The 27,551-nt window shown below is 42.6% G+C and overlaps 2 protein-coding genes and 1 long non-coding RNA gene across 5 annotated transcripts; all 3 read right to left on the bottom strand.

Annotated features, from left to right (window-relative positions):
• Positions 1–115: 115 nt before the first annotated feature.
• On the bottom strand, positions 116–20,927 carry LOC123976110 (serine/threonine-protein phosphatase 6 regulatory ankyrin repeat subunit A). 3 transcript variants are annotated; one of them, XM_046057954.1, is made up of 30 exons: positions 20,740–20,927; positions 18,354–18,491; positions 12,752–12,835; positions 11,861–11,939; positions 10,768–10,838; positions 10,029–10,229; positions 9,866–9,953; positions 9,528–9,670; positions 7,631–7,738; positions 7,442–7,546; positions 6,857–6,935; positions 6,585–6,699; positions 6,258–6,340; positions 6,114–6,177; positions 5,837–5,905; positions 5,554–5,694; positions 5,344–5,455; positions 5,142–5,168; positions 4,744–4,818; positions 4,407–4,608; positions 4,215–4,302; positions 3,935–4,052; positions 3,606–3,825; positions 3,423–3,510; positions 3,247–3,330; positions 3,015–3,163; positions 2,852–2,934; positions 1,669–1,751; positions 1,469–1,560; positions 116–1,347 (listed from the first exon to the last, which is right to left on the bottom strand). In XM_046057954.1, exons 1-30 carry the CDS (start codon positions 20,764–20,766, stop codon positions 1,049–1,051), a joined length of 3,315 nt encoding a protein of 1,104 aa, XP_045913910.1. In that variant the 5' UTR covers positions 20,767–20,927; the 3' UTR covers positions 116–1,048. The 3 variants fall into 3 exon arrangements, with proteins under 3 accessions (XP_045913910.1, XP_045913913.1, XP_045913911.1); XM_046057957.1 differs by lacking the exon at positions 18,354–18,491 and having other exon boundaries at positions 20,740–20,925; XM_046057955.1 differs by lacking the exons at positions 18,354–18,491; positions 20,740–20,927 and adding an exon at positions 14,638–15,414.
• LOC123976119 lies at positions 19,644–20,683 on the bottom strand. Its single transcript, XR_006826258.1, has 2 exons — positions 20,198–20,683; positions 19,644–20,045 (listed from the first exon to the last, which is right to left on the bottom strand). It is a non-coding gene; the product is annotated as an uncharacterized LOC123976119 (long non-coding RNA).
• A 737-nt stretch (positions 20,928–21,664) lies between the features above and the next one.
• Positions 21,665–26,712, bottom strand: LOC123976112 (zinc finger and BTB domain-containing protein 49-like). Its single transcript, XM_046057961.1, has 7 exons — positions 26,455–26,712; positions 25,225–25,320; positions 24,815–24,967; positions 24,544–24,669; positions 24,359–24,391; positions 22,708–22,863; positions 21,665–22,609 (listed from the first exon to the last, which is right to left on the bottom strand). Exons 1-7 carry the CDS (start codon positions 26,684–26,686, stop codon positions 21,852–21,854), a joined length of 1,554 nt encoding a protein of 517 aa, XP_045913917.1. The 5' UTR covers positions 26,687–26,712; the 3' UTR covers positions 21,665–21,851.
• Between the last annotated feature and the right edge of the window lie 839 nt (positions 26,713–27,551).

The following is a 27,551-nucleotide window of genomic DNA, read 5'->3' on the forward strand; positions in this document are numbered from 1 at the left end:
TCAGGAGAAAAAAAATCAAATACATTTAAGAACTGATGTAACAAAACAACTCTTCTGTGTAAGACTGAAAATTCAGCTTTTTTTGTGTCTTTTGTCATATACACACTACAGTAAATCAAAAACAAATCTCTTTATTCATTCTTTCATTACTTAATCTATACAAACATTGCACCAAGTTGCGTGCATCCTCTGCCCGAAAGTAGCTTGTTCCTAAGAAGGCAATATTATTTCTCTCTCTCCCTCTCTCTCTCTCACACACACACACACACGCGCACACACACTTTCCCCTGTCTCCATTACAGTACAGACATTGAGTAGTTACAGCATTGCAAGTTAAAAGTTCCTTGGGCCGCTCATTCTGGTCATCAATCAAATGACTCCTGATACAATCATACAGTTTCTGCGTCTTACATCCATTCACTTGCTGCCAGAATCACTTCCCAAGGATTCAGTCTCCACTTGGAATAAATTCATAGGATTCAATAATGATTTCCTCTCCTAGGAATTGAAAAGTGGTTCAAAAACAACGCAGCATTACCAATGTGCGTTAGTGACAGCCATGATAGCTTGAAGAACTCCAACTAAAAATTCATAAATACCACAAACAGTAATCAATCTCCTGGTCCCGTAAGATTGTCCCTCTGTTGTTTCTTAAGACAATCATGCTAACAAAAAAAGCAGTCCTCTGGCCTTTTGTCCAGTAGGAAAACCTGTGAAAAGGCTTAAAAACACTCCATCAGAATATGGGCTAAATTTAAAAAGACACTGGCCATGTTACTGACCATACAGTGGTAGTGTCTTGAGACAAATGTAGTGTGTATTCACCTTATTCTATATTTTAGTACATTATTTTCCACCCCAAGGGAACAAACATCTAGTTTCCAACAATGGTTATTTTTGAAGAGGCTTACCTAAAAAAAACCTGAACACTGTCTTTTTTCCCCACTCTCTTCTCTCTTTTTGTTCCTGGTCAGCGACCTTTTAAGGCTCCTGAGTGGCTGGCTAGCCTGCCAGTATTATGGGGCTCTGTCTAACTGCAGGTATGTTCTCAGTATGTCTCTGAATCTGAGTCATTCAGTTCATCGTCGCCAGTGACAGAGGACAGCAGACGCTCTGCCCTGCAGTATGAGGCATGGTCAGGCCTCAGGGCAGGTGGGGTGTCAAAGGCCACGCCTTTGGAGATGTGGTTGGAGGTGGTATGGTGGTTGATGACAGTCTGAGTAAGAGAAAGGGCAGGCAAAGCTGCTATGGTGACCATAGGGGAGGTGGGCATCATGGAGTTGAGGATGAGCGCCAGGCAGTCGGCCACGTCACGGCTGGGAGTGCAGGCCAGAGCTGGAGTGTAACCTAGGGTTAAGAGAGGTGCAAAAGAGTTAAAAAAAAAAAAAAAAAATAAAAAATTACATTTCACTTTAGAAATACACATGAATAGTGAGGAGCGTGCTACAGCATTAAAATGAAAGCTCACCGTTCTCGTCCACTGCTAGCACACTGGCTCCTTTCCCCAGCAACTCCTGGACCACCACAGTCAATCCCCTCCTGGCTGCTATGTGCAAGGGCCTACAGGTAGAGGGAGACACACTGTCAAAACATATGTCCAGTCTGAAATTAGTAGATTACCCTGCTGCACAGCTGAGTGTCTGCCTGCACCCTAGAAATACTACGTACGTCTGGAGAGCAGCATTGGTGCAGTTGATGAGGTTCCTGTCACTGATTTTCTCCAGAATCAACAAGGCACTCGTCTCATTACCCTGAGAAGAACAGAGAGGAATGAAGAACAGAGAAAAATGACAAGTATTGTGATGGAGAAGGCGATGTTTTGTGTGAGCCCAAGCTTAAGACCTCCTATTTGATGAAGAATCCCTAGGTGTAGTTGCTTGCCTGAATTTAGATAGTCCGGTAAGAACTGTGCTTTATTAACTACCACACACATATTACCACTATTCCACCTACATGAAGCTACTATAGAACTAAATTTAACTGAATAATATTGAAAAAACAGTAACATTAAGCAAACAGAGCACTTCTTCAAATATGAAAGCAAAGTTACTGCATTAAAGCCTTTTAGCTGTAGCAGAGTACACTGAATGAAATAAATGAGAACTGTACATAGAGCGTAACCTTAACAGTAATATACTCAAACCTCAGCCTAATGGACACACAGAATCTGTCAGTCCACAAAAGACTCTTAATACAAGAAATCCAGGATGGAATTATTGAAAGGATATAAAATATATCCTGCCAATGAGTCAACCGCTATCAGCAACACACTGACTGGTATTAGAGTCCTTCCATGATTGGCCAAGTCCTTAATACTACATGATGGTGCCGAAATTAACCTACTGAAACAGACTATTTTATTTGTCCACATGGAGGTGCTCAAGGATTATTAAAGGCCCTGATGCTGACCTTTTGAACAAGTATAATCATGAATTGCACAATATGATTGTCCAGTTGTCCCATTCTAACCATTGCTAAGCCTTTCAAATTAAAACCTCTTGTGATAAGACAGAAAAGCGTCACTTTGACGTGTTTTTATATAATTTATTACCTCTTTTGTATATTTTTCAAATGTGAACTCAGACTACCTGCTTATTTCTTCCTACATGTAGGACAAATACACAAATTTTGGAAAGCCTTTATTTAATTCACAATAACAAAACAAACAAAGAAAATCACTATTATTTGGATGTGTAATTAACCTTTTCACCAGCTGACAGATAACACTGTATCTGTAACTACTTTTCTTCTCTTTAGTCATCCTTATATGTGCCTGGTGACATGTTACTATCCATATTTCACCATGGCCAGTGAATTAAAAAAGCATTTCCTGTCTGTGAATGGTTGTTACCTTGCTGCAAGCCAGATGTAATGCTGTGTTCCTGCTTGTATCCTGTTGTGTCAAGTCTGCTTTAGCACTGTTCACCAACACCTCTGCAACACATTAACAGAGACTGTTACATGTCAAAGTTTTAGAAATCATAGTGTATCTATGTGGCAGTGGTTGTACTGACCCACAGTGTTGGTCTGTCCGTTGAGAGCTGCCATCATCAGCGGCGTCCTGCGCATGTGCGTGTCGACGACGTTTGCCTGAGCTCCGTGGCTCAGCAGAAGGGAAACACACTCTACGTGGTCGGAAAAAGCTGCAGCGTGAAGGGGGGTCCTGCGTTGACACAAACACAGTTAACGATATACCAGCAGAGCTTGTGCTCACCCAAAACAAACTTTACCAAAAACATGTGTCACCTGCCCTTGGAGTCAGTGGTGTTGACAATAGCTGTGCCCAGCGAGTCTAATAACATCTCAGCCACTCCCTCGTTATCGTTCATACTGTAACACACAACACACACCGTCACATACCCTCAGACCAGTGCCGATCTACATAAAAACAATTATTGGAACAAACAGACACATTGTCTTACACAGCACAGTGCAGTGGACTGAACGAATTGCCCTTAATCTTCTTGAACACCTCCTGGTCTAACAACACCTCCACACAAGCATCATATCCTAAACAGAGAGAAGACACAAGTGCAAAGGGAGGAACGGATGTAAATATGAAGTTTATACAGAACAGACATGTTTGTCATGTTGTGTCCTCGTACCGTTGTAGCATGCCCAGTGCAGTGGTGTATAGCCCTGGTTGTCAGTGAGGTGTCTGTGAGTGTGTGAGGTGTTGGTGGCCTGCAGTAGGGCACCCAGGACACCCACACGGCCACATGCAGATGCCAGGTGAAGAGGGGAGCGGCCCCGGATGTCTCTGACACACACACTGGCCCCCCGCTGGAGGAGGGCCTCCACACACTCCTCCTGGCCTGTCACTGCCTGTGTGAAAATTTACCAAGTGGAAATCATTAGTTAAATTATAAATCACAAGTTAATACATTATAATAAAATATAGTATTAAGTTATTGGGTTTGTGTGAATTTCTCACCCCTCTGTGTAGTGCCGTCCTCCCCCAGCGGTCTTGATTCTCTACACTGGCTCCTTGACTGAGCAGAGAAAACACACACTCTGTGTGTCCATTCAGCACTGCCAACATCAGTGGAGTCCTGCAAACAGAGTGGAAATATGACATAACACATGTTTGATTTATTTTGCAAGTAAAATTAGTTAAAGTAATCTCCTCAAACAAAATAGTTGCATAATAATTTCAGTGAAAGCCTCCAGCCTAAACCATTTTGTATGCACACTATACACACACACACACTCACTGTCCGTTTGTGTCTTGTGCGTCCACATTAATGTGTTGGTCGTTGTTGGTCATGAGCAGGCGCAGGCACTCTGGGTGGCCATTCATAGCTAGAGAAAATAAATAAACATTATTGATATGACGTGAAGGTGCCCCCTCCAAACAGATTTCTCTGGTTGTATGCGTCTGTGTGTGTAACCGCCTGTGTGTATACCTGCAGCATGTATGGCTGTCTTTTTGTGAGTGTAGTCACGGGTCATGGGCGAGGAGCCATGGTGCAACAGCAGCGAGACACACTCCTGATGACCCCTAGAGCAGGCCAGGCTCAGAGGGGTCCGGCCCTCTGGGCTGCAAACGTCCACTTCCAGAAGGGACGACAAGAGGACCTCTAAAGCTCCACAGTGTCCGTGGTAAGCCTAAGTCAATGGAAGACACACACCAATAGATACAAGTCTTTTATGTCTAATGGTAATAGACACGGCAGTGACTGTTAAATCCTGGGTGTGAGCGAAACAAACTCAAAGCCATATACTGAACATCTTTGAACTCACCGCCAGATGGAGTGGACTGACGGGGGCCTGGCTCTGTGAGTCACTCAACATGTCTGTTCCTGATGTCTCCAATAACTGAAATAGAGAGATGGTTCACATTTTTCTCATTTCAGACAATAAGCAGCTGCACGGGTGATTAGGAGTGCTTTGCAAAGCTTTGTGCCCACGAGGAGTTTTAGATTTAAGAAGCAATTTTTTTGCGAAATGCATACAACGTTGACCTGCCAATTTTTATCAAACCTATAACAAGACAGAAGAGGTTTTACAGTAGCTTCATCTGCTCACCAGATGAGCTAACCACTGTTTTCCCCCCATCTGTCCACCAGAGGGAGCTACGTACAAAGAATCACTGTAAGGGGTCGTTGTGTTACAGTACATGATTGAAATTTCTTTCTTACCACATCGAGCGGTGTATCACTTGCCATCTGAAAGAAACAAAGAAAAAGCCTGTTTATGATACCACGACAAGAGAACTGTTGAGAAATCTACAGTTCTAAAAACTTTTAGCACAAGGAAGAGATCAGCTTTCAATTTGCATGATTTTCATATTTTCTGTAGGGCACACAACATATTTTCACTCAGCGAGGGAGCTGTACGCACCAGTTCCAGGCAGAGTGTGCGTCCGTACGCGGAGGCATAGTGCACTGCACTATAACCCTGTTTGTCTCTCACTCCTGGATCAGCATCATTCCTTAACAGGTACTCCACACACCTAGCAGACAAAATACTTTTTTTTAAACCCTTCGTCTGACAATGATGATTCTTTGATAGTTAGCTATAAACTAAATCAATTAAAACATTAGGACTTACTTTCCATCAGTGTCAGCTGCAGCAGCGTAGTGCAGGGGACTGCAGCCTCTCTCGTCCAGCTCATTGACACTTGCCCCAGAGCCCACCAAGGCAAACACACACTGGTAGTTACAGTTTGCAGATGCATAGTGTAGTGGAGTCCTGAATGGTGAGAGAGTGAGCACATCAGCGAGGACTTCATACCCTCTCTCTACTCTCGTGGTCAAAAGTGTACCTCTGTCTTCAGACCTTATATTATTTCTATTCCAGGCATTCCTAGAATAAACCTGCCTGCTTGGCTCACCTTCCATGGTTGTCTTTCCTGTTAAAGTCCGCTCCTATGTTTAACAGCAGGTTCAGACACTCCAGGTTCCTGGTCGGAGAGAAAGCTTTAACAGTGATGTTGCATACCAGTCTATTGTAAACAAGTGCGCAGATAATATTTCAGTGCACATGAGCTTTCTGTTATTTTCTTTTAAAACCACAATGGTCAACTATATCCATTCAAACAAAATTCAAAATGTATACTAAATAGATGGACAAAGGTGAATTCTGTTAAATAAGCAGGAATGATGACTCACCCTCCAGCTGCAGCAGCATGTAGACAGGTCCTTCCAATGTCGTCAGGGGTGTCTATGTCAAACCCTGCACAAATATGCAATTGGCATCATTTAGGGTGTCAACTAGGTGATTTAGTGACAAGAACGGTGTCAGCATGAATTTACCTGAGGACAGCAGCTTCCTGCAGCAATCTGAGAAGCCGCTGAGAGCTGCCAGGTGCAGAGGGAACATCCCATGAATGCCTCTCCTGAGAGGATTGAACGCAGAGAAGACAAGTCGTCACAGGACATAGAGGGTAAGGTGTGACAGCATGGGTGCATTTGTAATGACAGAAACAAAACAAAAAGAGGCTGAAAGAATATTTTTTCCTGAGGTTAACCATCTCCAGTTATTGATCTGTCCCTTTTTTATTTGTGCTTCTTTTTACTGAAGCATTGATTATAGTGGGAAGATAGACAGGTGGTTGAATGTAAATGTCAATTGTTACTAACTTGGCTGTGTTGGCTCCGTGTTTGATGAGTGCTGTGAGGATGAGCTCATGGCCATAGCGGGCAGCGATGTGAATGGCAGCGCTTCTGCTCTTGTCCTCACCATCAATATCAGCTCCTACACACACACACACACACACACACACACACACACACACACACACGTAAACAAAGGGTATATGTATTTCTACTCAGTGAAAAAAACCCAGATAATTTTGCATATTGTGCCACATTAATTTGAATTCAGGCATGAAGCATACTGGACAGAGTCTCACCATTTTGAATGAGGGCCTGAGAACAGGAGAACCTTCCATGGGTAGCTGCCATGTGGAGGGGAGTCTTACCATCCTTACTCTGGACAGATGGAGGGAGAGACAGTGGAGAGAAGCAGAGAGGGACAAAGACGATGATTGTGATTTTCTGTCGAGTTTTAACTCTATATTTCAGTGATGCAGTGCATGCAGACATACATTAAAGTTCCAGTGTGGAAACCTGACTCAACTGTGAGCATAATACTTTATTGTTAGAAAGCTTTAAATGAACAGAAGCAATCGTGGACCACACGCACACCCACACACATATTCCGTGAGCAGCTTGCAGCCTCGGGGAGCCAACCACCCCCCTTTCATCAGCCCATATGGCCTTGCATCTTGAGGCTGTGGGAACCCAATATATGTTTCCATCACTGCTACCAAAGTGTTAACAACACTGTCATTTCAGTTTCCTACTAGATACCTAGCAGCATACATTGATGAGAACTGAGGACACAGGCTGTACAGTACTTCAGCAATATCGATAAAAAGCAAAAGCTGTTTCTTAGTTAAAGCAGTGTGTTTCTGTGTATCTGCATATGGACACACCCGTGTGTTGATGTGAGCTCCGTGGGCCAACAGCAGCTCCTGGCACAGCGCCCCCTGGCGTGAGGAGGAGGCAAAGTGGAGAGCAGAAAACCCCCTCTCGTTCACCTGAAGCAAGGTACCAAATAACACAATTACAACACACGCAACTGCCATGCACATACAGTCTTGTGCAGAGAGACACGCACGCACCTGGTTGACGTTGGCCCCTGCATCGATGAGCTCACTGACCACCACATCCTGTCCATTGTAACAAGCCAAATGGAGTGGAGTGTTGCCATAGGCATTCACCTCGTTGACCTGTGCAAGGAGAGAAGGCTGTGTATGACTTTTCAGGAACAGAGTACAAGTTGTAGGGCTTTTTGACTTAATGTTATATCGAGAGAGACAGTGGAGAGAATTGTCTTGGAGGAAAAAGGACAACAACCCCACAACCCATGAAACAGACAACACATGGGTGAAAAACCTGTCAAGTAGGGAACTCACCCTATGACGTGACTTCTTTGTTCACCTGCATCCCCACCATAGAAGCAGTAGAAACCGTGAGGAAAAGGCTACTACAAGACAACACCCTGGACAACCGAACTAGCCTCAGCCCTGACCAGATCTGTAAATTACTCAACCTCTGTCTAAACACCACCTACTTCCAGTACAATGGAGGATTCTACAGACAGAAGCATGGCTGTGCCATGGGCTAACCGGTATCCCCGATTGTGGCAAACATCTACATGGAAGAAGTGGAGAGCAAAGCCCTCAACTCCTTCAGAGGAATAGCACCGAGCCACTGGTACAGATATGTGGACGACGCCTGGGTCAAAATTAAAAGCCAGGAAGTGCAAGCCTTCACAGAACACATCAACTCTGTGGACAGTAACATCAAGTTCACATGAGAAGATGTTCACAACAACAGTTTGGCCTTCCTGGACTGTGCTGTACACATTGAGGAGGACAGGAGCCTGCAGATTGGTGTGTACAGAAAACCCACACACACAGACCAATACCTACTGTTCGATTCACACCACCCACTGGAGCACAAGCTAGGGGTCATGAGAACACTGCACCACAGAGCAGAAAACATACCAACAAGCGCCCAAGCCAGAGAGAAGGAACAGAACCACCTGAAGGGGGCACTTACAGCCTGTGGATACCCTAAATGGACCTTTGTGAAGACAGCCACAAGATCCAAGAAGAACAAAACTACAGGGGAGGAGGAAAAGAAGGTCAAACGCAACAACATTGTGATTCCATACGTGTCTGGAGTATCAGAGAAACTCAGGAGGATTTTCAACAAACACAACATCCCTGTGTTTTTTAAACCCAACAACACACTAAGACAGATGCTGGTCCACCCCAAAGACCGCACACCCAAACACAAGAAAGGCAATCTAGTGTATGCGGTCCAATGCAGTGAGGAATGCACAGACCTGTATATTGGGGAGACTAAACAACCACTACACAAACGCATGGCTCAATACAGAAGGGCCAACTCCTCAGGTCAAGACTCTGCAGTCTACTTACATCTGAAGGACAGAGGACACTCGTTTGAGGACCACCAGGTGCACATTTTAGACAGAGAGGATGGATGGTTTGAAAGACGTGTCAAGGAAGCCATCTACACCCAGGTCGAGAAGCCGTCATTGAACAGGGGAGGGGGTCTACGCCACCACTTATCCCCAACTTACAATGCTGTCCTTTCATCACTTCCCAGGAAACTCAACAAAGGTAACCTATTGGCCAATGATGGTCTTGGCCTCGGGTAGTCCTAACGACCATAACGACGTCGTTATGCCAGCCAGGAACACTAACGAACCAGCAGTATCGATGACCCTGGCAAACGACCCCACTGAGGTTAAATAGCTGAGTTTCCCTACCAGTCAGTCAGAACTGAAGAAGTCCTTTGGATGAGGGACGAAACGTCTTCCAATATCTTCAACCAAGTCCAGTTGCCCTTGACTTTAACCTTCGTTGAATGTTATTTAAAGCTTGTATAATTAAAAGGTAAAGACGTAGCTAGGTCAAAAGGTCAAGGCACATTATATACATATCAAGGACATTGCTAGTGCATGCATATGTGTGTGTCTGTACTGACGTGGACCCCCAGGCTCAGCAGGTAGTGCACTGTGCTGCTCATGCCACTGGAGGCGGCTGCGTGGAGCGGGGTGTAAGCTTTTTTGTCCTTACAGTCAACCTCGGCTCCGCTGGCCACCAACAATTTCACCACCTCAAGGTGGCCTGAAACAAATGAGGGAGGGGAGGAAATGACATTAGTCCAATATAAATAAGTTTTGTTTTGCCATGTCCTGCTTATGGAAGTGACAACAAGGGGAATAAACCATTAAAGAAAGCAGTGTGTATGACCAGGGAGAGACAGACGCTTCATCTAGCTTGATAAAAAAATGTGTTTGGATTAGACATGCACAGTCTCACCCATGTAGGCTCCCCAGTGGATGGCCCTCCTGTCCTTCTTGTCAAATGCATTAATGTTGGCTCCTCTCGACAGCAGCAACTTCACCATCTATCACACGAAAGCAAATTAACTAGATGTTCGCACGGATTTAAGTGTTACTGTGGGTGTCTAAAAAAGACCAACCTCTACGTGCCCACTGAAGGCAGCGTGGTGCAGGGCAGTGCGTCCAGCACGGTCAGATACGTTGACGTTGCTAAGCAGCGGAACCAAAGCCTCGGCACAGCGCACTGCCTTGTTGCTAGCAGCGACATGGAGCGGCGTCTGCCAGTTCTTGTCCCGGGCATTAACATCTGCACTGTGCTTCAGCAAGACTGCCACTGCATCCTGGATGGAGAATGTGAATGGGTCAGAGTGTGCAGACAGAAGGTCTATTTTATAATATGCCTCAGTGATATAACAAAGTACATGCCAGCGTGTGCAGGTGGCTGTGTGTGGGTGGTTATAAAAGTCTTTGCTATTCTTAGGGGGCCGACAATAGCACTGAGAAGGAGAAACAACACATGGGGGCTGTGTTAGTGTGGGCATATTGCCCAGGACCAAGCGGAATAGGTATAGAGATTTTGAAGGTTTATCAAAACCGACACACTGCCCCTTTAAGGCCAGATTGTACAAATCTGTAAACATTATCCCAGCAGCAATAATTCTCAATCTCATGCCAGTAAGGCAGCTCCAAGGTTTTCTATCTGGTATGTGTGTTGCCACACTAACATGTGCTTTGTCTCTTGCTGAAATGAAATTAGTAGTCTGCATTTTTGTTGCAGTGCTATTTTGCCGGTGGCAAATTTATCTTATCAAACAGTGGCTTCTCCAAGGTATGTGAGACGCAAAGAACATTAACATGTGTGTTTTGTTAATGTGTTACCTCGCTACAGGAAGCGACAGCTCGGTGAAGAGGAGTCAACCACTTGTTATCTTTGGCATTAACTCTGGCTCCTTGGATGACAGAAGGGGAGTGAGAGAGTGTGAGAGTGAGAAAGAAAGAGAGAGAGATGCCAAAATGGCAGACATCGAATAGAGAAACATGGTGGAAACGTGTACAAATGTCTGATCATTTAAAGATACATTAAAAAAGGCCCAAGACACATAATTGAGAGAAAAAAAGAGTGAAAACCTTAAAGACAAACTTTTTTTTACATGACTTGTGGGAAGGGGGTGAGCCAATAGTGCCTGGAAGAGAAAACACTCCCGTGATTCTCTTTGGCACAGCTTGGGGGTTAAAATAGCCCTAAAGCTGCACCTGTTGCTTGCTCTTCACATTATTGAGAAACAGAGAATACACACACACACACACACACACACACACACACACACACACACCCTTCCACACTACGCTTCTGTTACTATTGGGTTAGCCCCACGTGCTCAGCTGACTTCACAGAAAGTCAAGCCGACATAGACCCTATCAGATGGTTGATAAATCACTAGTCACCAAGAGAGGGCGAGCAGTGAGCAGTAACGCTGGCATGGAAACTACTGAGGGAGCGTGGAGCAACGTGAGGATGAGAGAGACGAGGAACAGCATGTGGCTTTGAAGAGTTTGGGAAAGCGTGGTGGGTTGGAAAAGAGGCTGCGGTAAACAGATGCGACTCAAATCATGTTTCTTCAAACAAGTCAAAAAACAGACAATACATTTGTTTCCAATTTAGTTTTTTAGTTCAAAGATTAACATAAAGCAGACAAATACATTAGTTCAGTATTCCTTTAAACAACTGACTGCGCAATGAAATTCTCTAAGTATGTGAATTCATAAACAGACACATTTAGAGAGCTAATGTGTACGAAAAACAGGATCAGATGGACGCATACAGGGATGGCTGCTAATAGCCAGTGTGGATGGATGAGTAAGCCTTCAAGTAGAACTGATATTGTAGGTGGACAGATATTAGGTGTAAATTGAATGGATGGCTCCAAAGATTGAAAGAATGCAGCTTTCAAAGCCAGGCTGTAGTGTTTACCTGAGAGGATGAGTAGTTCAATGATCTCAGCATCTCCCAAGTAGGCTGCAGCATGCAGAGGCGTCCGCTTCTCATTGTCCTGGCATGACACAGAAAAACACAAATTTAAGCTTGTTATGTATTATTACTCTTTTTTATATAAACATAAGCCTCAAGACACACACTCACACACAAACACACATCATAATGTGGCTGACATGCCCCGAACAAAATCTACAGACCTCACACCGTGGCATACCACAAGAAACATGAGACTAGAGCCATGAGGAGAGTCTTTCATGTGTTCACTTGTGTTCCTCACTTCGCTCCATCACTTCAACGCACCCTGCTGCCCCACCTCTCTCTCTCTCAGTGCAGTAGAAGAGCAATCAACAGAGTTGGGCTATAAACAAATGTCATGTGACTGCAATAGGCCTGGGCCAGTGTTGCTGACTCCAGAAGACTCAGTGTGATGACCCCAGCACTACAGACAGCTCGTAGAGGAAAAACAAAAAACGTGAAAACAGGATGTGGTGTAAACTGAGGAAATATATTCAGAAAGACTAGGGACAGAGAGCTAAAGTGGTATCAGGTGAAGGTTATATCCTAAAACCACCGGAGGGGGTAGTGTTATGTACAGTTCATGTGTCCTGCCCTGGCTGACAGCTGTATAAGACAGGGAAGCTGCCAAAAGGCACTCCCAGTCAGTCAATGGATCGATAGGAACTCAGATCAATTGTAGCGTGCTGGCTGACTGCTCTCCTTGGTGTTTTTTATTATTATTTTATTTTATATATAGTGGTGTTCGTGAAGCTACAGTGTCAAAGACTAATACACAGGGTTGCCATTATAACACAAACACACATATACTCGGAGAAAATCTGGTGAAATTAAAAGAAGAGTGTGACTCACCTGAATGTTGACATCCTCTTTCTTGAATATGAGGGAGCGAACTTCATCGGGGTCCACGTTGAAGATGGCTCTTAACAGAGACGGCTACAGAGACAAAAAATACAAAATAAAGACGAGGAAATGCAGATGTACACGACATACCTGATTTGCAAGGCAGTAATTTTCACTGCTGACAACTGTGTTATCAGTGAGAGTTACGAGAGTTACAAATGGAAGAGTCTCACACACAGACACTATAATCCTGAGCTGGGAGAAAGCCATAGGTCACAAATGGCAGTATATCACCAATTTGTTTATGACAGCAGCAACAGCTGCAGCATACAATAAACTCATAAACACATGTGGCGATACGTAAATGTTTGTTGTTTGTGAAGAATGTATATAGCAATGTAAAGATAAGGAGGGGGGGAACTTGTAGTTTATCCTTAGTTTAGTTTTATTTACGTAAGCATGTGTGTGTGCGTGATTGAACAGTTGGCATGATCATGACAGCATGGTGTCTGATACTGTCTGGGATTTGTAAACAGTGAGTCCATTCAGATTAAAGGTTAAGGGAAGTAACACTAATTCAAGCACACAATTCAATTCGGGATACTGGGTTCAAAATACAGTACCCTCGTGATGTTCTTATATTTATGGTTAATGTCATATTGATTTTTTCCCTACATCATCTTACAAAGCACAAGAGCTTAATTTTACATGTAAGTCTGCAAACTAAGTAAACATTTTATTACACAGCTGATATTGAAATATATTGCTAAACAATTGCACAACTGTGACAAACTAGTTACTCTGACCATGGTTATGAATCAGTATTTGTCACTAAGATCTAAGAGACAAAGTGATTATATTATCTGTACAGTAAGACTACTCTCTCTTTTCTCTTTTATCTAATAATTACAGCAGCAGACGGTTTCCTTGTCTGAATATGTTTTAATTAGTTGAAGGATTTTCACTAGGAAAATCGTTCTGATTGACAATTTACTATAAGCAGTGCTTTCCTTTGTGCTGCATTATTGAAAATGCATTGACAGACTAAAACATATGAACACTAACATGATGATGTTGATTTGTGGGAAGTCTGGAGAGGCTTCACATTCCAAGGCCCTTCTAAATTAGAGTATTGACATTCCCTCCTTTGCAATCTACCAAGTGAAGTACTGTGGGTCTCATTGATAAAATTTTGTCAAAAGCACACCTTTTCCTCAGCAAGGGCTTACTACGTAACTACGATGGAGGATCTACTCCTTTACACACTCTCTCTGTTTTCCCCATCCCTCTCTTATTTCGGCCCAACTAAAAATAAGTGGGGCTGTCAGGCATGCCGGCATCTGTCTCGTGCCTATTACACTGACGGCCACGGCAATGATGTCAGAGATCAGAGAAGGTAGCCACGGACTGAGAGCACAAACCCTGTCATCAGAGCTGGCACATCTTCTCTGGCTTTCCACCTTCCCCATGTACACTTCAAAGAACACCTTTCATAGGATGAAAAGACTACCCTGGTTCAATGATAGGCTTGCCCTTTATACAGCCAACACTGGAGACTACAAAGGCCGAGGCTTTGCAGATAACCTATACAATCCAGCAGTCATCTTATATGGCAAGGCTATATTAGTGATTATATTGGCACTATATTTAGCACTGGGTGACGAGTGTTGGGAGTGCATTGTATTTTTATGCAATGGGATGTGTAACAACGTACTTCAGCACAGGATTAAACTTCGGGCCAGGTGTGAAAAATGCACTGGTGTGCTCAAAACCCCGGTAAGTGCTGTCATTCTCACAAAAAACTGTACATAAAGCTTAAACGTTGCAAACCCTCAGCTGATTCAGAAAACTCTCGTTCAACCTATGAAGAACCAAAGAAAGGGACTCAATCTCACCTTGTCCTCCTGAGCGCCAGCCCTTCGAGAGGCATGATGGGATCTGCGGTCTGGGGACGATTTGGGCCGAGGAGGTGGGGGGGAAGAAGAGGGCTCATCCTCCTCCACCTCCTCCAGCACAACAATACACACACGGCTAGCTCGCTCTGACCGCATCAGGGAGGAACACTCACACACACACCAACGCGAACGCTCACACACTCACTCTCTCTCACACTCACACACATAAATACACAGTGTTCCCTCTTACATACGTGCGCAATTCAGGAGCACAAAGGTCAGCAATAAATCCCATAAACAGCGTGATTTCCTCGCATGCACACACTGCACATCTTCACGTAAAATCCAAAGTGAAATCCAGCTCTGTCCTCTATCTGTCAGTGTTGCTTTGCTGCATGTCTCCTCTCTCCTCTCCCTAACCCACACTTACACTCTCTGTGAGCAGCAGTAGCGGAGACAGCAGGGAATTCCTCTGCGTAATGGTGGCGGTAAGCGGCATGCGGCAGAATGAGATTGGGCTGCCTAGCAGCACACGGGAAGCTACATATCCTCACTGCTGAGCTGCAGCCAGGAACACACACGCACACGTCAGTTGAAAACACACACACACAAATACAGAGGGACCCTGTGATTAGCGTGGACCACGGCAGTATGTATGTGTGGGCATGCGTCGCTCGTTTCAGGCAGACTGCTGAAGCCAGCTCTTTTAAAAGGAGACAGAGAGAGGGGTAGGAGGGGGAGGGGAGAGAGAGGGAGAGAGAGACAGACAGACAGAGAGAAAGAAAGTGAAAGGAAAGGGGAGGGGAGTAGGGATAGAAGAGCAGAGAGAGAGAGAGGAATCAGGCAGGTACATAGAGCACTACAAAACACAAAGAAACCTGAAGATGAAAGGAACAAAGAACAGCGAGGGGGCTTAGTACAGACAAGTTAAGTGAGAAACAAAATGACTCAAAATACATAATGTCAAGAAACTCAGATAAAGAGGAAGCAAATATAGAGAAAAAATGTCAAATGAATGGCAACAGAAGTGAGAAATGCTGGTCTGAAGGACTGCCAGGGGCCTGTTTCAATGCCTGATTGTTATCAGATCCCTGTCAGTTTATTTAAGTGTAAACTAAAGTAATGTAAGTGAATAACGATGTTACAGCACAGTATGATGGTGCAGGACTATTTATTAGTTAATGCAAGCCCTGCTATCATCAGCAACCAATACCATGTTTGTTGAGAGCTTCAGTACTCTTTGTATATGTTTTACAACCACGATCATGACTTTCTGATCCTTGACTTGTAGATTCATTATTAGTCCACTCAACAAATCTCTGATCTCTGGCATTGTAAATTAAAGCAACATTATGTAAGATTTGGTTTTTTTCTCGCCAATGCCTTGGACCCTCTTCCATGGTCAATCTCTTTTTCTCTTCTTAGCTTCCACTGTCATCATCCTCTTCGGTCTCTTCGCCTCTGCCATTAGCTAATGTTATGTCCATAGAGTCTGCTGGCAAGCTAGCCAACAAAGCTAGACAGCAACCGGGCAAAAGTACTTACAGTAAACATTACAGTTGTCCGACTGTGTTACAGTGCCTTATAAGTTTGCCAACATCGATTCGAGATTTATAGTTTTTGTGAAACCTCTGACTGATTTAGCTTGAGTCGACAACTTTGCTAAGACAGGCAAACATGCAAGCAAGTGCAACACCACAAGACATATAAAGCTAAAAAGTTATATCTTACTAGTCCAACAGCAAGAAGGCCAGCTCAGCATCTGTCCTGCAACGAGTAAAAGCCAGTCCCCTATTTACTCTTGTCCGGTCTCTTGCTTGGTCTCTCCTTTTTCGCTTCCTCCGTCTTCTTCGGTCTCTTCGCAGCCTCTGCCTTGATTTCCATACTGAAAATGCCGTGCTAGCTTCTTCCAAGGAACTTACATTTTTATATACTTTTTGCTTCATAGTGCCGTAAAGTATTACGCCGTTGTCGTAATAAATGTCCTGCTCGGGATTCCAATGTTACATAGTGCAGCAGCAGGCACTGCGAGGCCGGAGTGGCACTAACAGAGACAGAGACACCATTCACCCTATACAAGTCAGTGTACCATGAAAAAGATTTTGAAGCTGTTAATTTATACTAGATAGATAAAATTACTACCTAATGTTGCTTTAAAGTAATGGTGTGAAGCATTGAAGGTCTCTTTCTATTCTATGAAACAGCCAAGGGTGAAGCAATCTAAAAAGTTGTACCCCACACAGCATGATAAAAATAAACCCATGTGGACTACACTGTTGGGTTGATTTCTAGTTTGCTAAATAAGATTTTAGTGGTCTGCAACTTCATAAAGTTGCTGCTAAAATAGAAAATGGCCTTCCCTTCTAAATATGAGGGAATAAAAGAGAATGGATACCGGATTGGTGTGTGTATGTGTGTGTGTGTGTGTGTGTTTCAGTATTCTCTTTGGTGCATCAGTGGCATAGCTTCAAAAGTCCCCATCTCCTCATTATAAAACTGGAACAAACTGGCTTTGCCAGAGAATGTGAGGGTAGCTAACAAGACCAGTCTGTGCGTGCATGTCTGTGTGTGTGTCTCGGTCTCCTTCATATTCAACACAGATCCTAAAAAGAGCTATCTTGCCAAGCCACACAACCCCATTAAATCAGAGGGAGGGACAGAGTGAGGGAGGGCAAATGAGAGGAGAGATTCAGTTGGATGGAGTTTTTCTACGGGCTTAAATTTTTAGTCTAATGGACTTACCACTTACACACTTAATATGAAACATAGCTTAACACAGTCTTTCTGCTCCTACAGCAACTACTGTTTGCATTACCGATTTGCCTCAAAGGCACAAATAAAGAATGATACTTGGGAAGCAAAGAATATAAACAACCAACCAATGTTTTGTTTATCACACTATTCAACAGTAGGGATGCTCTCGGGAACGTAGCCCAAAGATGTTTACAGAGCAGACCTGTTGTAGAGTCTTTCTGTGAACTGTATGTGTATTCATGTGTGTTTAAAGTTGTAATTGGGACTCAAAAGCACAGCAAGCACATGAAATTGGCAGGAAATTCATTACAGCGTGATCAACAGCAAATTAAGATGAGTATTCCTAATTACAAGCAAAATGAAAAATGTATTTTGTGATGAGCTGGATGTGTGCTTTCATGAGGCAGCAGGCAGAGCTCAAATGCCCTAAAGCAATGGGACACTAGGAAAACATGCACAAGGTGAACCCTATCTCACCGCAACAAGAGGGTGCCGGCAGAACACCTTCACAAATAAAAATTCCAACACAACCTCCGAGCATTACTTCATGAGAGACCCAACGTGACACTGCGCATGTGTACGGGAAAGTATTCCGCATGCTTTGACCTCTGCTCTGACCCTGTGACAGGAAGCAATGTGTGTAATGTAATAGCAGTCCCGAAACACAAAGGCCAGCACGTGTGCGTGTGTGTACGTGTGCTGGGACACACTCACACAGGGAGCAGCAGTTAAGATGTTAAACATTTAGATTTCAAAGCTTTACAATATCATTTCCTGCCCTGACATTACATGTACATATCGACATGCTATCCATTAAATGATCTGACTAAAATGCAAACTGAGCATGAGTCATTAACATTGCATGGATGTGAAAAAAAGTTTTAATGCCTGACTGTGACAAACCTTCATGTTACTATTTTTCATTCATTTTTATACATAACTATAGTCTATTTAGTTCTTACCTTTAATTTACATTTTAAATTGATTTTGGTTATGTCCACAGACCAAGCGATGGCTTGGCAGTGTGTATCGGTGGCCTGGCACATCGACTCCGTCTCCGAGCAGGATCGCAGCCATGATGACTCATCTAATGGATAAGCCTGACAGTATGGGGAAATAGAGACCTAAAGCAATTGTTCTGTATGTATACTGTACACATTTAATTTTTTTTTTATTTAAGTGCAAAAACAAGCGGTTATATGGTGCTTAGAGGCTCTTTGGCTACCAGCTTTTAACAGCATATTGCTGATGAATGCATCATGGACACATCTGAAAATCTCAGGGCAAGTAAACAAACAAATTAACAAAACTATGCTCTACCTTCTGTTTTTAGTGAGTCTTTTTAAATGCCTCTACCACCTCTCTTCAGGCAGGACCATAGCCTGGTTAGGACACTTGCATGCTACAAAGCGGTAGGATGCCCCCTAGAGGACAAAGAGACGCCTTTCCCAAAAGTGACACACACTCATGTCTGTAGTCCTGTCCTCAGCGCATGACTATTTTTGTCCCTTTGTCCAATTCTCTGTCAGCAAGCACTACGGAGAACAATGGAGGATAGAGAGGGGGATCTGATCACACACACTCTTCCGTTTGTTGCGCTCCTCTTGACTGCCTGGAAGAGTGGTCCGACCAGGACAGGCCACAGAGCTACACAATCAGTGGCTTACTTTGAAGTTCATATTTTTACCGGACTCCAAAGAATAACAAAATGATATCTTACTATAACCATTTAGGCCCAACACATATGAGGGTTTCTATTGTCTGCCATAATTAATTGGGGCAAGTAACAATTATTTTCATTAATTTATTATTATTCATTTAAATTGCAATAAATGATGGCAAATGCCTTTCAGACACTTTCAAACACTGCCAACAAAGCCATCCGTAAACTTAAATCTCTTTTGATTGCTCCCCACCTTCTGCTGCTGCTCTACAAAAGCATAATTCAACCCATCCTTCTTTACTGTACAATGTTATTTCAACATACTCACTGTTACCAATAAGAACAAATTTACACGAATCACAAATAACACCTCCAAAATAATTGGTCTCCCCACCCCCAACCTCTCTGACCTCAACATGAAAGCCAATTTATGGAAAGCACACATAATAGCACAGGGTATCAGTCATTTCTTTGATAGTGTAAATGATTACAAAATGTAATCGGGCCGACTTAATTGTTTACCTAATTAATTACTTCCCTCTACTGGCCAATCACATGCATACACAAACAAAATATCCTGACAAAAGTATTTTGTGAACTTTCTTTAATATGTCATGCAACATACAACCCCATGTCAATGTGATTGGCTACACCAAAAGTCAGCCAAATGGGGGGGGGGGAAGGTTCTTGACTGAAACAAAGTCTTAAGCCACTCTTTGAGCCAGCCCTTGTAGACTTATTTACTTATGTATGTGTCCCTACAATGTCCTGTGTGACTGCCATCAGTTCCCAGCAGTGTTCATAACAACCGATTTAAGCTTGTGGAAAGTGTCTTAATTCATGACCACAGCTGGAGACTTTGTAACCAGCACCACCTGCTATTTTGGTCTGACAGCCTTCTAATCTCGAGCAACAGGTGACTGCCCACCACAGCAGCTACCCCGGAGAAAATGTGCAGGGAGCTGACCTCGACAGCTGACAAAGCAATTCCCTGGGTAGGAAACAGGCCTTCAGTCAGTTAAGTCGTAAATATGCAATCAAATTCAAGATAACAGTTAATACGTTTCACCAACTTTACGTTAATAACCTTACAGTAGGATGACATAATTCTTGTTTTGAATTGAGTTTAAGTTGCTAACTAACATTAGCATCACAAGGGAGTTAGCCATCCTGTTAACCTCGTAGCTATCCAGCTGTGTTCATCAGTACATCACCACCAGAATAGAAGCAACAAACAACCGTCAAAAAAGTGAAGACAGTGGAAAAACGGTCGCGTTTCCGCTAACTTGACACGAAACATAACGTTTTAACTGAACTAAGTGAAAGTGAAGCAACTGCTGGCATGGCGTTGGCAAGGTACTCAACTTACGTTAACTCGTTTTCTGTTAACTGGTTACCGCTAGCTAACGTTAGTTAGCTAACATGTCAGTTGACCTAACGGTAAGAACGATAGCAAACCGAAGCAACATTTACTTAGCCATTAGATCTATTTTAAAAATGTCATTCCCCAGACTAGTTTAAGTCACCATAAATAAACTTAGCAATTTAAAATGAACAGTCAATGTGACACGATGTTGCCTAATGTTACACACAGAAACGCTATTAGCAAACTAGCGTTGATCAGTTTTACCAAATAGGGACACCGATGAGTTACATTGTTCGCTAACTCAGATACATAACGTTACCTGGTCTTGTATCTTCAACACAGCCATGTTCCCCGTGTAAAACCAAAAGGAGGCAGTGGCTCGCCCGGGAGAAACTGAATGAGGACTGACTCTCTGGAGCGGAGTCAAACGGTGCAGCTTCCCTCCTTTCCCTTCCTGCCATGGGCAAACTCACCACATCATGGGACAGACATGACAAAAAGGGAAAGCTGGGATGAAAACACAGCAGCCAACAAACTGAACGCCTCACACCCACTCACATTCCGTGGAATAGCAATAACAGCAAGTCGCTATATAATTCCTAACATTTTACCACTATGCCGGTAATGCCTTTATGTAACGTTAGACTTCAATGTGTCTGTCGTACTTTACTGTGACTTAAATTCTTTAATTGTATTGCCGATAGACCATAACAGTGAAAATGAAAAGACACTAGCCGAAATATATTTGAACTCAGTGAGTCACATATCCACAACAATTCTTGTTGTGGCATTTAGACTTTCCAGTAAATATTTATTATACAGTGGGTATGTGTAATGCAAATTCCCAGTCTGACAGAAACTTTTCTCCTTTTAGTGCCATGAATGTTCAGTGTATGTGTATATAAATAACTAAATAGTTTTATAATTTCTTATAAATTTAATGTTAAGTTCTGTGTGTAGCATAAAGGGACTACAAACTTCGCTGACAAATCCATCCAAAAAACCACCTTGTATACTTGTCATGTAGTTTCAAATACTGAGTCGATACCTGGGTTTGACATAGCTTTTTAAATTTGAATATTTTGTTTATTCACAAACACACAATACAGTTCACTGAATATGTATTTAACTGAAAGGTTTCATTGGGTCCTGGGGCTGATGTGTGCAGTTTACATCAATTAATAGTAATCTATTGGTGTAACTTCCAAACTGATGATCCATGAAAAAATGAATTTACACAGAGGGAAGAAATTACTTTTTTTTAATTGAAAGTCTACAAAATTATACATGAATATGATAACAATAAATAAACATACTGACCAGCACTAGGACAGTTATCCATAAATACACCACTGGACTAGCATCTTCCACTTAGTAGATTTAGTTTACTGCTGTGGATCATAAGCCAGTAATAACAGCAGTTTGATGCATTTATGACATCGGTAAGATATCGCCCATCTGTGGTTTGTAAGCTGATGACATGATATTTAGACCCTTTGGTCTGTGAAATCTCCTATGCCGTTTCAGACGGGAACTATTAGAAAACTGTTTGCCACATACACTACATTTGTTTGTTTTTGTGTGGCTTTTAAGGTGCTGGATTAAACTCTCTGGCGACTCTAAATGTTTTCCACAAATTCCACATATATAGATTTTATCCACTGTGTGTGTTTGCGCGTGTGTCCTCAGTGTGTATATGTAATGGAAAGTCTTTCCACATGCTTTACAACAATGAGGACCTGTGAGATTCTGACTGGCAGATGACTCTGTGGATTTCTTTACATTTAAACTCAAGGGAGGTACAGATCTTTGCACATGCCTCTTCCTAGTTGAATTGAGTGGCTTTATATTTAAACAATGTCTATGGTTCTTCCAATCCTTGATTTTGCTTCTGCTTCCATTCTTAGCAAGAGCACCATCTTTAGTGATGTGCTGAGATTTCCCAGCTGGCTGCTGTATTTCACCAATCCCACCATCAGGCAGGTTTTCCAGAGGTTGAGTTGAAGAATTAGGAAGAGGATGCTCCCTGCTGCTTTCCACATTGTTGATTTCGCTGGGATGTTGAATGTAAGTGTCCACATAGATTATGTTCAATGCAGGGTCTTGAGCGTGATCTGCCTCCAGACCTATTTGTATTGGCTCACCTTTGATCTGCAGCTGCTCTGAGTTCTGCAACTCAGGATGACTCCCTGTGGATAAAAGAGAAAATTAACATTCAATTGTTTGCATCACAAGTTTTAACATGCAGTGAAAGTGAAGTTCTATTTGCCATGCTCTTCCATCAGACCTAGTCTCCACATTTCTTCTTCCTCATCTTTTATTTGAAGCAACAGTGAGGACTGAGGGTCCTCCTGGTGTAGACTGCTCAGCCCCTGCTGACACCAGGGTTCAGGACTCAGAGGAACATCCTCCTCAAAGGCAATGAGAGAGGGATGATCGATCTCTAAGGGGAAGGACAGAGCAATGTATTTTATAGCCTGCCAAATATACTATATTGCCAAAAGTTTTAGGACTCCCCTGCAAATCACTTAATTCAGGTGTTCCAATCACTTCAATGGCCACAGGTGTATAAAATCAAGTACCTAGAAATGCAGACGGCTTCTACAAACATTTGTGAAAGAATGGGTCGCTCTCAGGAGCTCAGTGAATTCAAGCACAGTACCGCGATAGGTTGCCACCTGTGCAATAAGTCCATTTGTGAAATTTCCTCACTATACTAAATATTCCAGGGTCCACTGTTAGTGGTATTATTACAAAGTGGAAGCGATTGGGAAGAACAGAAACTCAGCCACAAAGTGGTAGGCCACATAAAATCAGAGCGGGGTTAGCGCATGCTGAGGCACACAGTGTGCAGAAGTTGCCGACTTTTTGCTGAACCAATAGCTACACACTTCCAAATGTCGACCGGCCTTCGGATTAGCTCAAGAACAGTGTGTAGAGAGCTTCATGGAATGAGTTTCCATGGCTGAGCAGCTGCATCCAAGCCTTACATCACCAAGTGCAATGCAAAGCGTGGGATGCAGTGGTGTAAATCACACCGCCATTGGACACTAGAGCAGTGGAGACGTGTTCTCTGGAGTTACGAATCACGCTTCTCTGTCTGGCAATCCAATGGACTGGGTTTGGCGGTTGCCAGGAGAACTGTACTTGCTTCACTGCATTGTGCCAAGTGTAAAATTTGGTGGTGGGGGGATTTTGGTGTGGGGTTGTTTTTCCAGGGGTTTGGCTTGGCTCTTTAGTTCCAGTGAAAGAAACTGTTAATGCTTAAGCATACCAAGACATTTTAGACAATTTCATGCTCCCAACTTTGTGGAAACGGTTTGGGGTTGGCCCCTTCCTGTTCCAATATGACTGCACACCAGTGCACAAGGCAAGGTCCATAAAGACATGGATGAACGAGTTTGGTGTGGAGAACTTGACTGGCCTGCACAGAGTCCTGACCTCAACCCGATGGAACACCTTTGGGGTGAATTAGAACGGAGACTGAGCCAGGCCTTCTTGTCCAACATCTGTGCCTGCCCTCACAAATGCGCTTCTAGAAGAATGGTATAATCATGGTTGTGTATGATTAACCTATGTCCAGAGCTCCTCAGAGTTAGGGCTGCTTGACTATGGCAAAAATCAATCATAATCATGATTATTTAATACATGATTACTAATTGACTTATTGAACTTTAAACTGAATTATGTATATGCATTACCCAAAAGAAGAAATAGAAATCTTAAATTATTAGCTTCACTTAAAATGCATTTTGGTTGACTGGATTGCAATTTGAAAGTACAGGTATAAATACACCCAAGATCATATCCGAAAACATTCTGGATATAAGACGCATTTTAATGCCTGGTGTAAATAGTCTAATTGTGGAGAAGATGAATACAGGTGCTGCATTTGTTTTTTTACACTTGTGCAAATTTGCAACATATTGTAAACTAACCTGGGTCTTGGCTTTGCTGCAATATTGTATAACCTGTAAAGTAAAAAGACACAGCAGTTAATGGCTTTTAGTTAGGGAAATTCATTACCACTATTATTAGTGGTGGCTCTATTATACAGCTGTTATCTAAAGCAGAACTGAACACATGCTTTTACAACAAAACAAAGGAATGGTAGGATACATACCATGTTGTTTAGATATGTGCACCTCAAAGTTACATTTCCGATAAATGATCTTTCTGCAAAATGGGCAGTGCCAGTGACTTCTACCTTGGATCCTGTCTTTGCATGTACATGGAACAACAAATTTTTCTGAAAAGAGAAAATTATTTTGGCATGTTAGCACAATTCCATGCTATGAAATCAGCTAGCATACTTTAAAATTGCTCGACTAAGGTAATCCATTATAATGAATAAAGTATCATCACATTTTGATTTCCATATTAATAAAACTTACCGGTACCACCCTCAGCAAAATGAACAGCAAATAGATAATGCTTTCTCATTAAATGTGTCTCACTGGCTTGAACGGTCTTCAAGCAGTAGGGACAGTCGCCACTGGATGCTAACTTTAAAAAGTCTGTGCGTGAGGTGAAGACACACTGCAAGCCTGGAAAATAAATAATGATCTAATTTAGTTACTTTACAAAATGGTCTGGTATATAATAGAATTACAAGAGTTATGAGACACTTCAACAAAGGCCTTGTACAGAATGACTGGAAAAGGCTAATGGTGCTTACTGGTGACAGAATCATTTTTGAAAAGCCCATTTTTGCAAATTAATAATATTTTGTTGAGCTTTACAGAGAAGCCAAATTAAGTGATTTTACTGAAGAGGGGATTTTATTGTTAGACTTCAGCCCTACCATTGGAATGGCAGGGGGACTCGTGGGCAGGACTTGAATCTGATGCACCTGGGTCAGCAGCAGCAGGGGTAACCTGTTTTTTGGTGGCATTACCTGCTGCAGAGAAAAGAAAATAACAAAACAGGGTGGAATTAAGGGCTGAATGTATAGAGACAAATACTAAAATAAATAACAACAGTTATGTTATAGTTAAAACTGTTGTCATTTCCTGGCAATGGCGTCAAGAAGATTAGTGTCGCAGAAAACGGGGACAATGACCAATTTAGAAAAACAAACACTGGTTGTGACATTGGAGAGCTATTTAACAGAGTAGCCAAGATATGTAGACATGGTTGTGGCTTGTCAATTTGTTACTGACTGCTGCTGGCAGCTGCCACCTCATTGTTGTGGTATTTTAGGTAAGATGTTAGTATGCAATGCTGGTTGCAGAGTTTGAGCATTAGCTTACAAGCACTGCTTGAGGAAAAACAGGCCTTAAGCATTCAGGTTAATTAAAAGGTGTGGTAGAACAGATTCTTGCCTAGATATCAGCATGTGAAAAGGCATTTTTCATAGCAAACATTTTGATAGGTGTTACTACTAACAATAGCTCTGTTCTATTCAAGTGTGCCAGTAAGCCATGAGAGCGTATGCACAATAGCAGTAAGTAAAGTTTATTAAACTTTCACAGAACAAAGTCACAAAGGGCTTTACAAGAGTAAGAAAAAAAGTAAAGCAACAATAAAACATAATAAATTGGTAATAAATAATACAGGAGCCCAAAACCAAGTCAGCTAACTGTTACATGGAATTCAGCCATCAGTGATTCTATTGTTTGCAGCTGTGCTTTTCCTACTGTGATAGGACAAAATGTCCACTGGCAGCTGCCACTGACATGGACAGCGGCAGCCACTATTGTATGAACTTAAATAGTTTAAATTCATCTTAATCCAAACCTCAGAGTAACGTTAGTACCTAGTATCTTCAGTGTTGTGACGTAGTAACGTTTGGGAGCAACTATTTTACTTAACAGCAATCCTCACCTGCGTTTGAAAAAGCTAACGTTAACCGTTAGCTAGCTGCATTTAGATACATAAACTGAATGTAGTGACACTTTGTGTAAACACTTTTAACGGTAAACAGATACAAAATTCAACAGAGGTGACTTTATTAGCGGTGCTACTTATTGCTTGCTAGCAGAGGCTAATGTTAACAACATCCACCCAGATTGTGTGTTTCGGATGGACCAACCTTCTGTCTGTCGTGGCGTTAACTTGGCTTTCAGGATGATGTCCAACAGAGAGCGGTGCCGGTCGTTTTCTTCCTTCAAACGGGAAACCTGCTCCTCGTAATCCGTTATGGTTTTTTCAATAGCACCGACTATTTCAGAGGCAGTAGCGTTTAGCCGCTCCGAGACAAACACCTTTAGTTCTTCGATTTGACTCATCTTTCCACCATTTGTAAACTCAACTGGATAAAGCATTGGAGGCGGGGCTCCGAGCGCGTTACAGACTTCCGCCGCCAAACGTCTACCTTCCGGTTTAGCCCTCCGCTAATTTGAATGGCGATAAAATTATTTAATCGTGAGGCTCTTCTAGACTTTCTAAATGTTATCGGACTGAATGGATCCAATTCAGATAGTGAAAGGTATCAGCCGTTTTTAAGCCGCTTCTTCCACAGTGTATTATGATTATTATAATAATAATACCTGGCCTAAAATCTGAAACTGAAGGGTTTATTATTGCTGCTCAAGACCAGTGTATTAAGACCAACTATTATCGGAATAAGATTCTGAAACCCAATGTGCAGGATATGCAACAACCAACAGGAGACAATAGATCATCTAGTCCAGGGGTCTTCAATTAAAAAACTAAAATAAAAACTAGAAGTTCAGTCACTAAATTTTATAATTAACACTCAACACATCTTAGCAAATGAACAGCTGTAATGCCTCCTCTTCTCTTTCATTCCTTCTTATATAGCTACCACTTCCCTACTTGTTTAGTGAGAAATGTGAGCTCTACCTAGGATTGAAGATATATGAGATATTCCGGTTTTAAACTGCCCGTGGGAAGAATGTACGTGTGAGAATCTGTACATTCTTGGTTAAAAGCCATGTGAAGTCTCTTTTCTCTTTCGTCTCCTCTCTTCCTCTGTGTATCTCACTCGCGGATTCGATTCGCAATGCAATGCCGTTAACGGCTCTGGCAATGCTTAACAATGCACAGATTTGATTGGCTGGGCAGCATCACATGAGACGATTAGAGCACATGCGATTGGTCTATGAGTTCCCTGTGCCGCTGAACGAGGACAGTAAATGCTAGCAAAGCTGCGCATTTAAAAAAAGA

The sequence above is a fragment of the Micropterus dolomieu genome, linkage group LG09 (genome assembly GCF_021292245.1).
Source record: "Micropterus dolomieu isolate WLL.071019.BEF.003 ecotype Adirondacks linkage group LG09, ASM2129224v1, whole genome shotgun sequence".
Classification (NCBI taxonomy): domain Eukaryota; kingdom Metazoa; phylum Chordata; class Actinopteri; order Centrarchiformes; family Centrarchidae; genus Micropterus; species Micropterus dolomieu.

What these genes read in the sequence shown, in the direction of transcription:
- LOC123976110 (XM_046057954.1), bottom strand. Translation starts at nt 20,766, where the DNA reads ATGGCTGTGTTGAAGATACAAGACCAG. An exon ending in CTGTCGCTTCCTGTAGCGAG is followed by an intron (nt 10,230 to 10,767) that starts GTAACACATTAA and finishes TTCTCCATCCAG; the next exon opens with GATGCAGTGGCAGTCTTGCT. An exon ending in GCACAAGACACAAACGGACA is followed by an intron (nt 4,053 to 4,214) that starts GTGAGTGTGTGT and finishes CTCTGTTTGCAG; the next exon opens with GACTCCACTGATGTTGGCAG.
- LOC123976112 (XM_046057961.1), bottom strand. Translation starts at nt 26,686, where the DNA reads ATGCTTTATCCAGTTGAGTTTACAAATGGTGGAAAGATGAGTCAAATC. An exon ending in TTTTGCTGAGGGTGGTACCG is followed by an intron (nt 24,670 to 24,814) that starts GTAAGTTTTATT and finishes TTCTCTTTTCAG; the next exon opens with AAAAATTTGTTGTTCCATGT. An exon ending in GCAGCAAAGCCAAGACCCAG is followed by an intron (nt 22,864 to 24,358) that starts GTTAGTTTACAA and finishes CCTTCCCCTTAG; the next exon opens with AGATCGATCATCCCTCTCTC.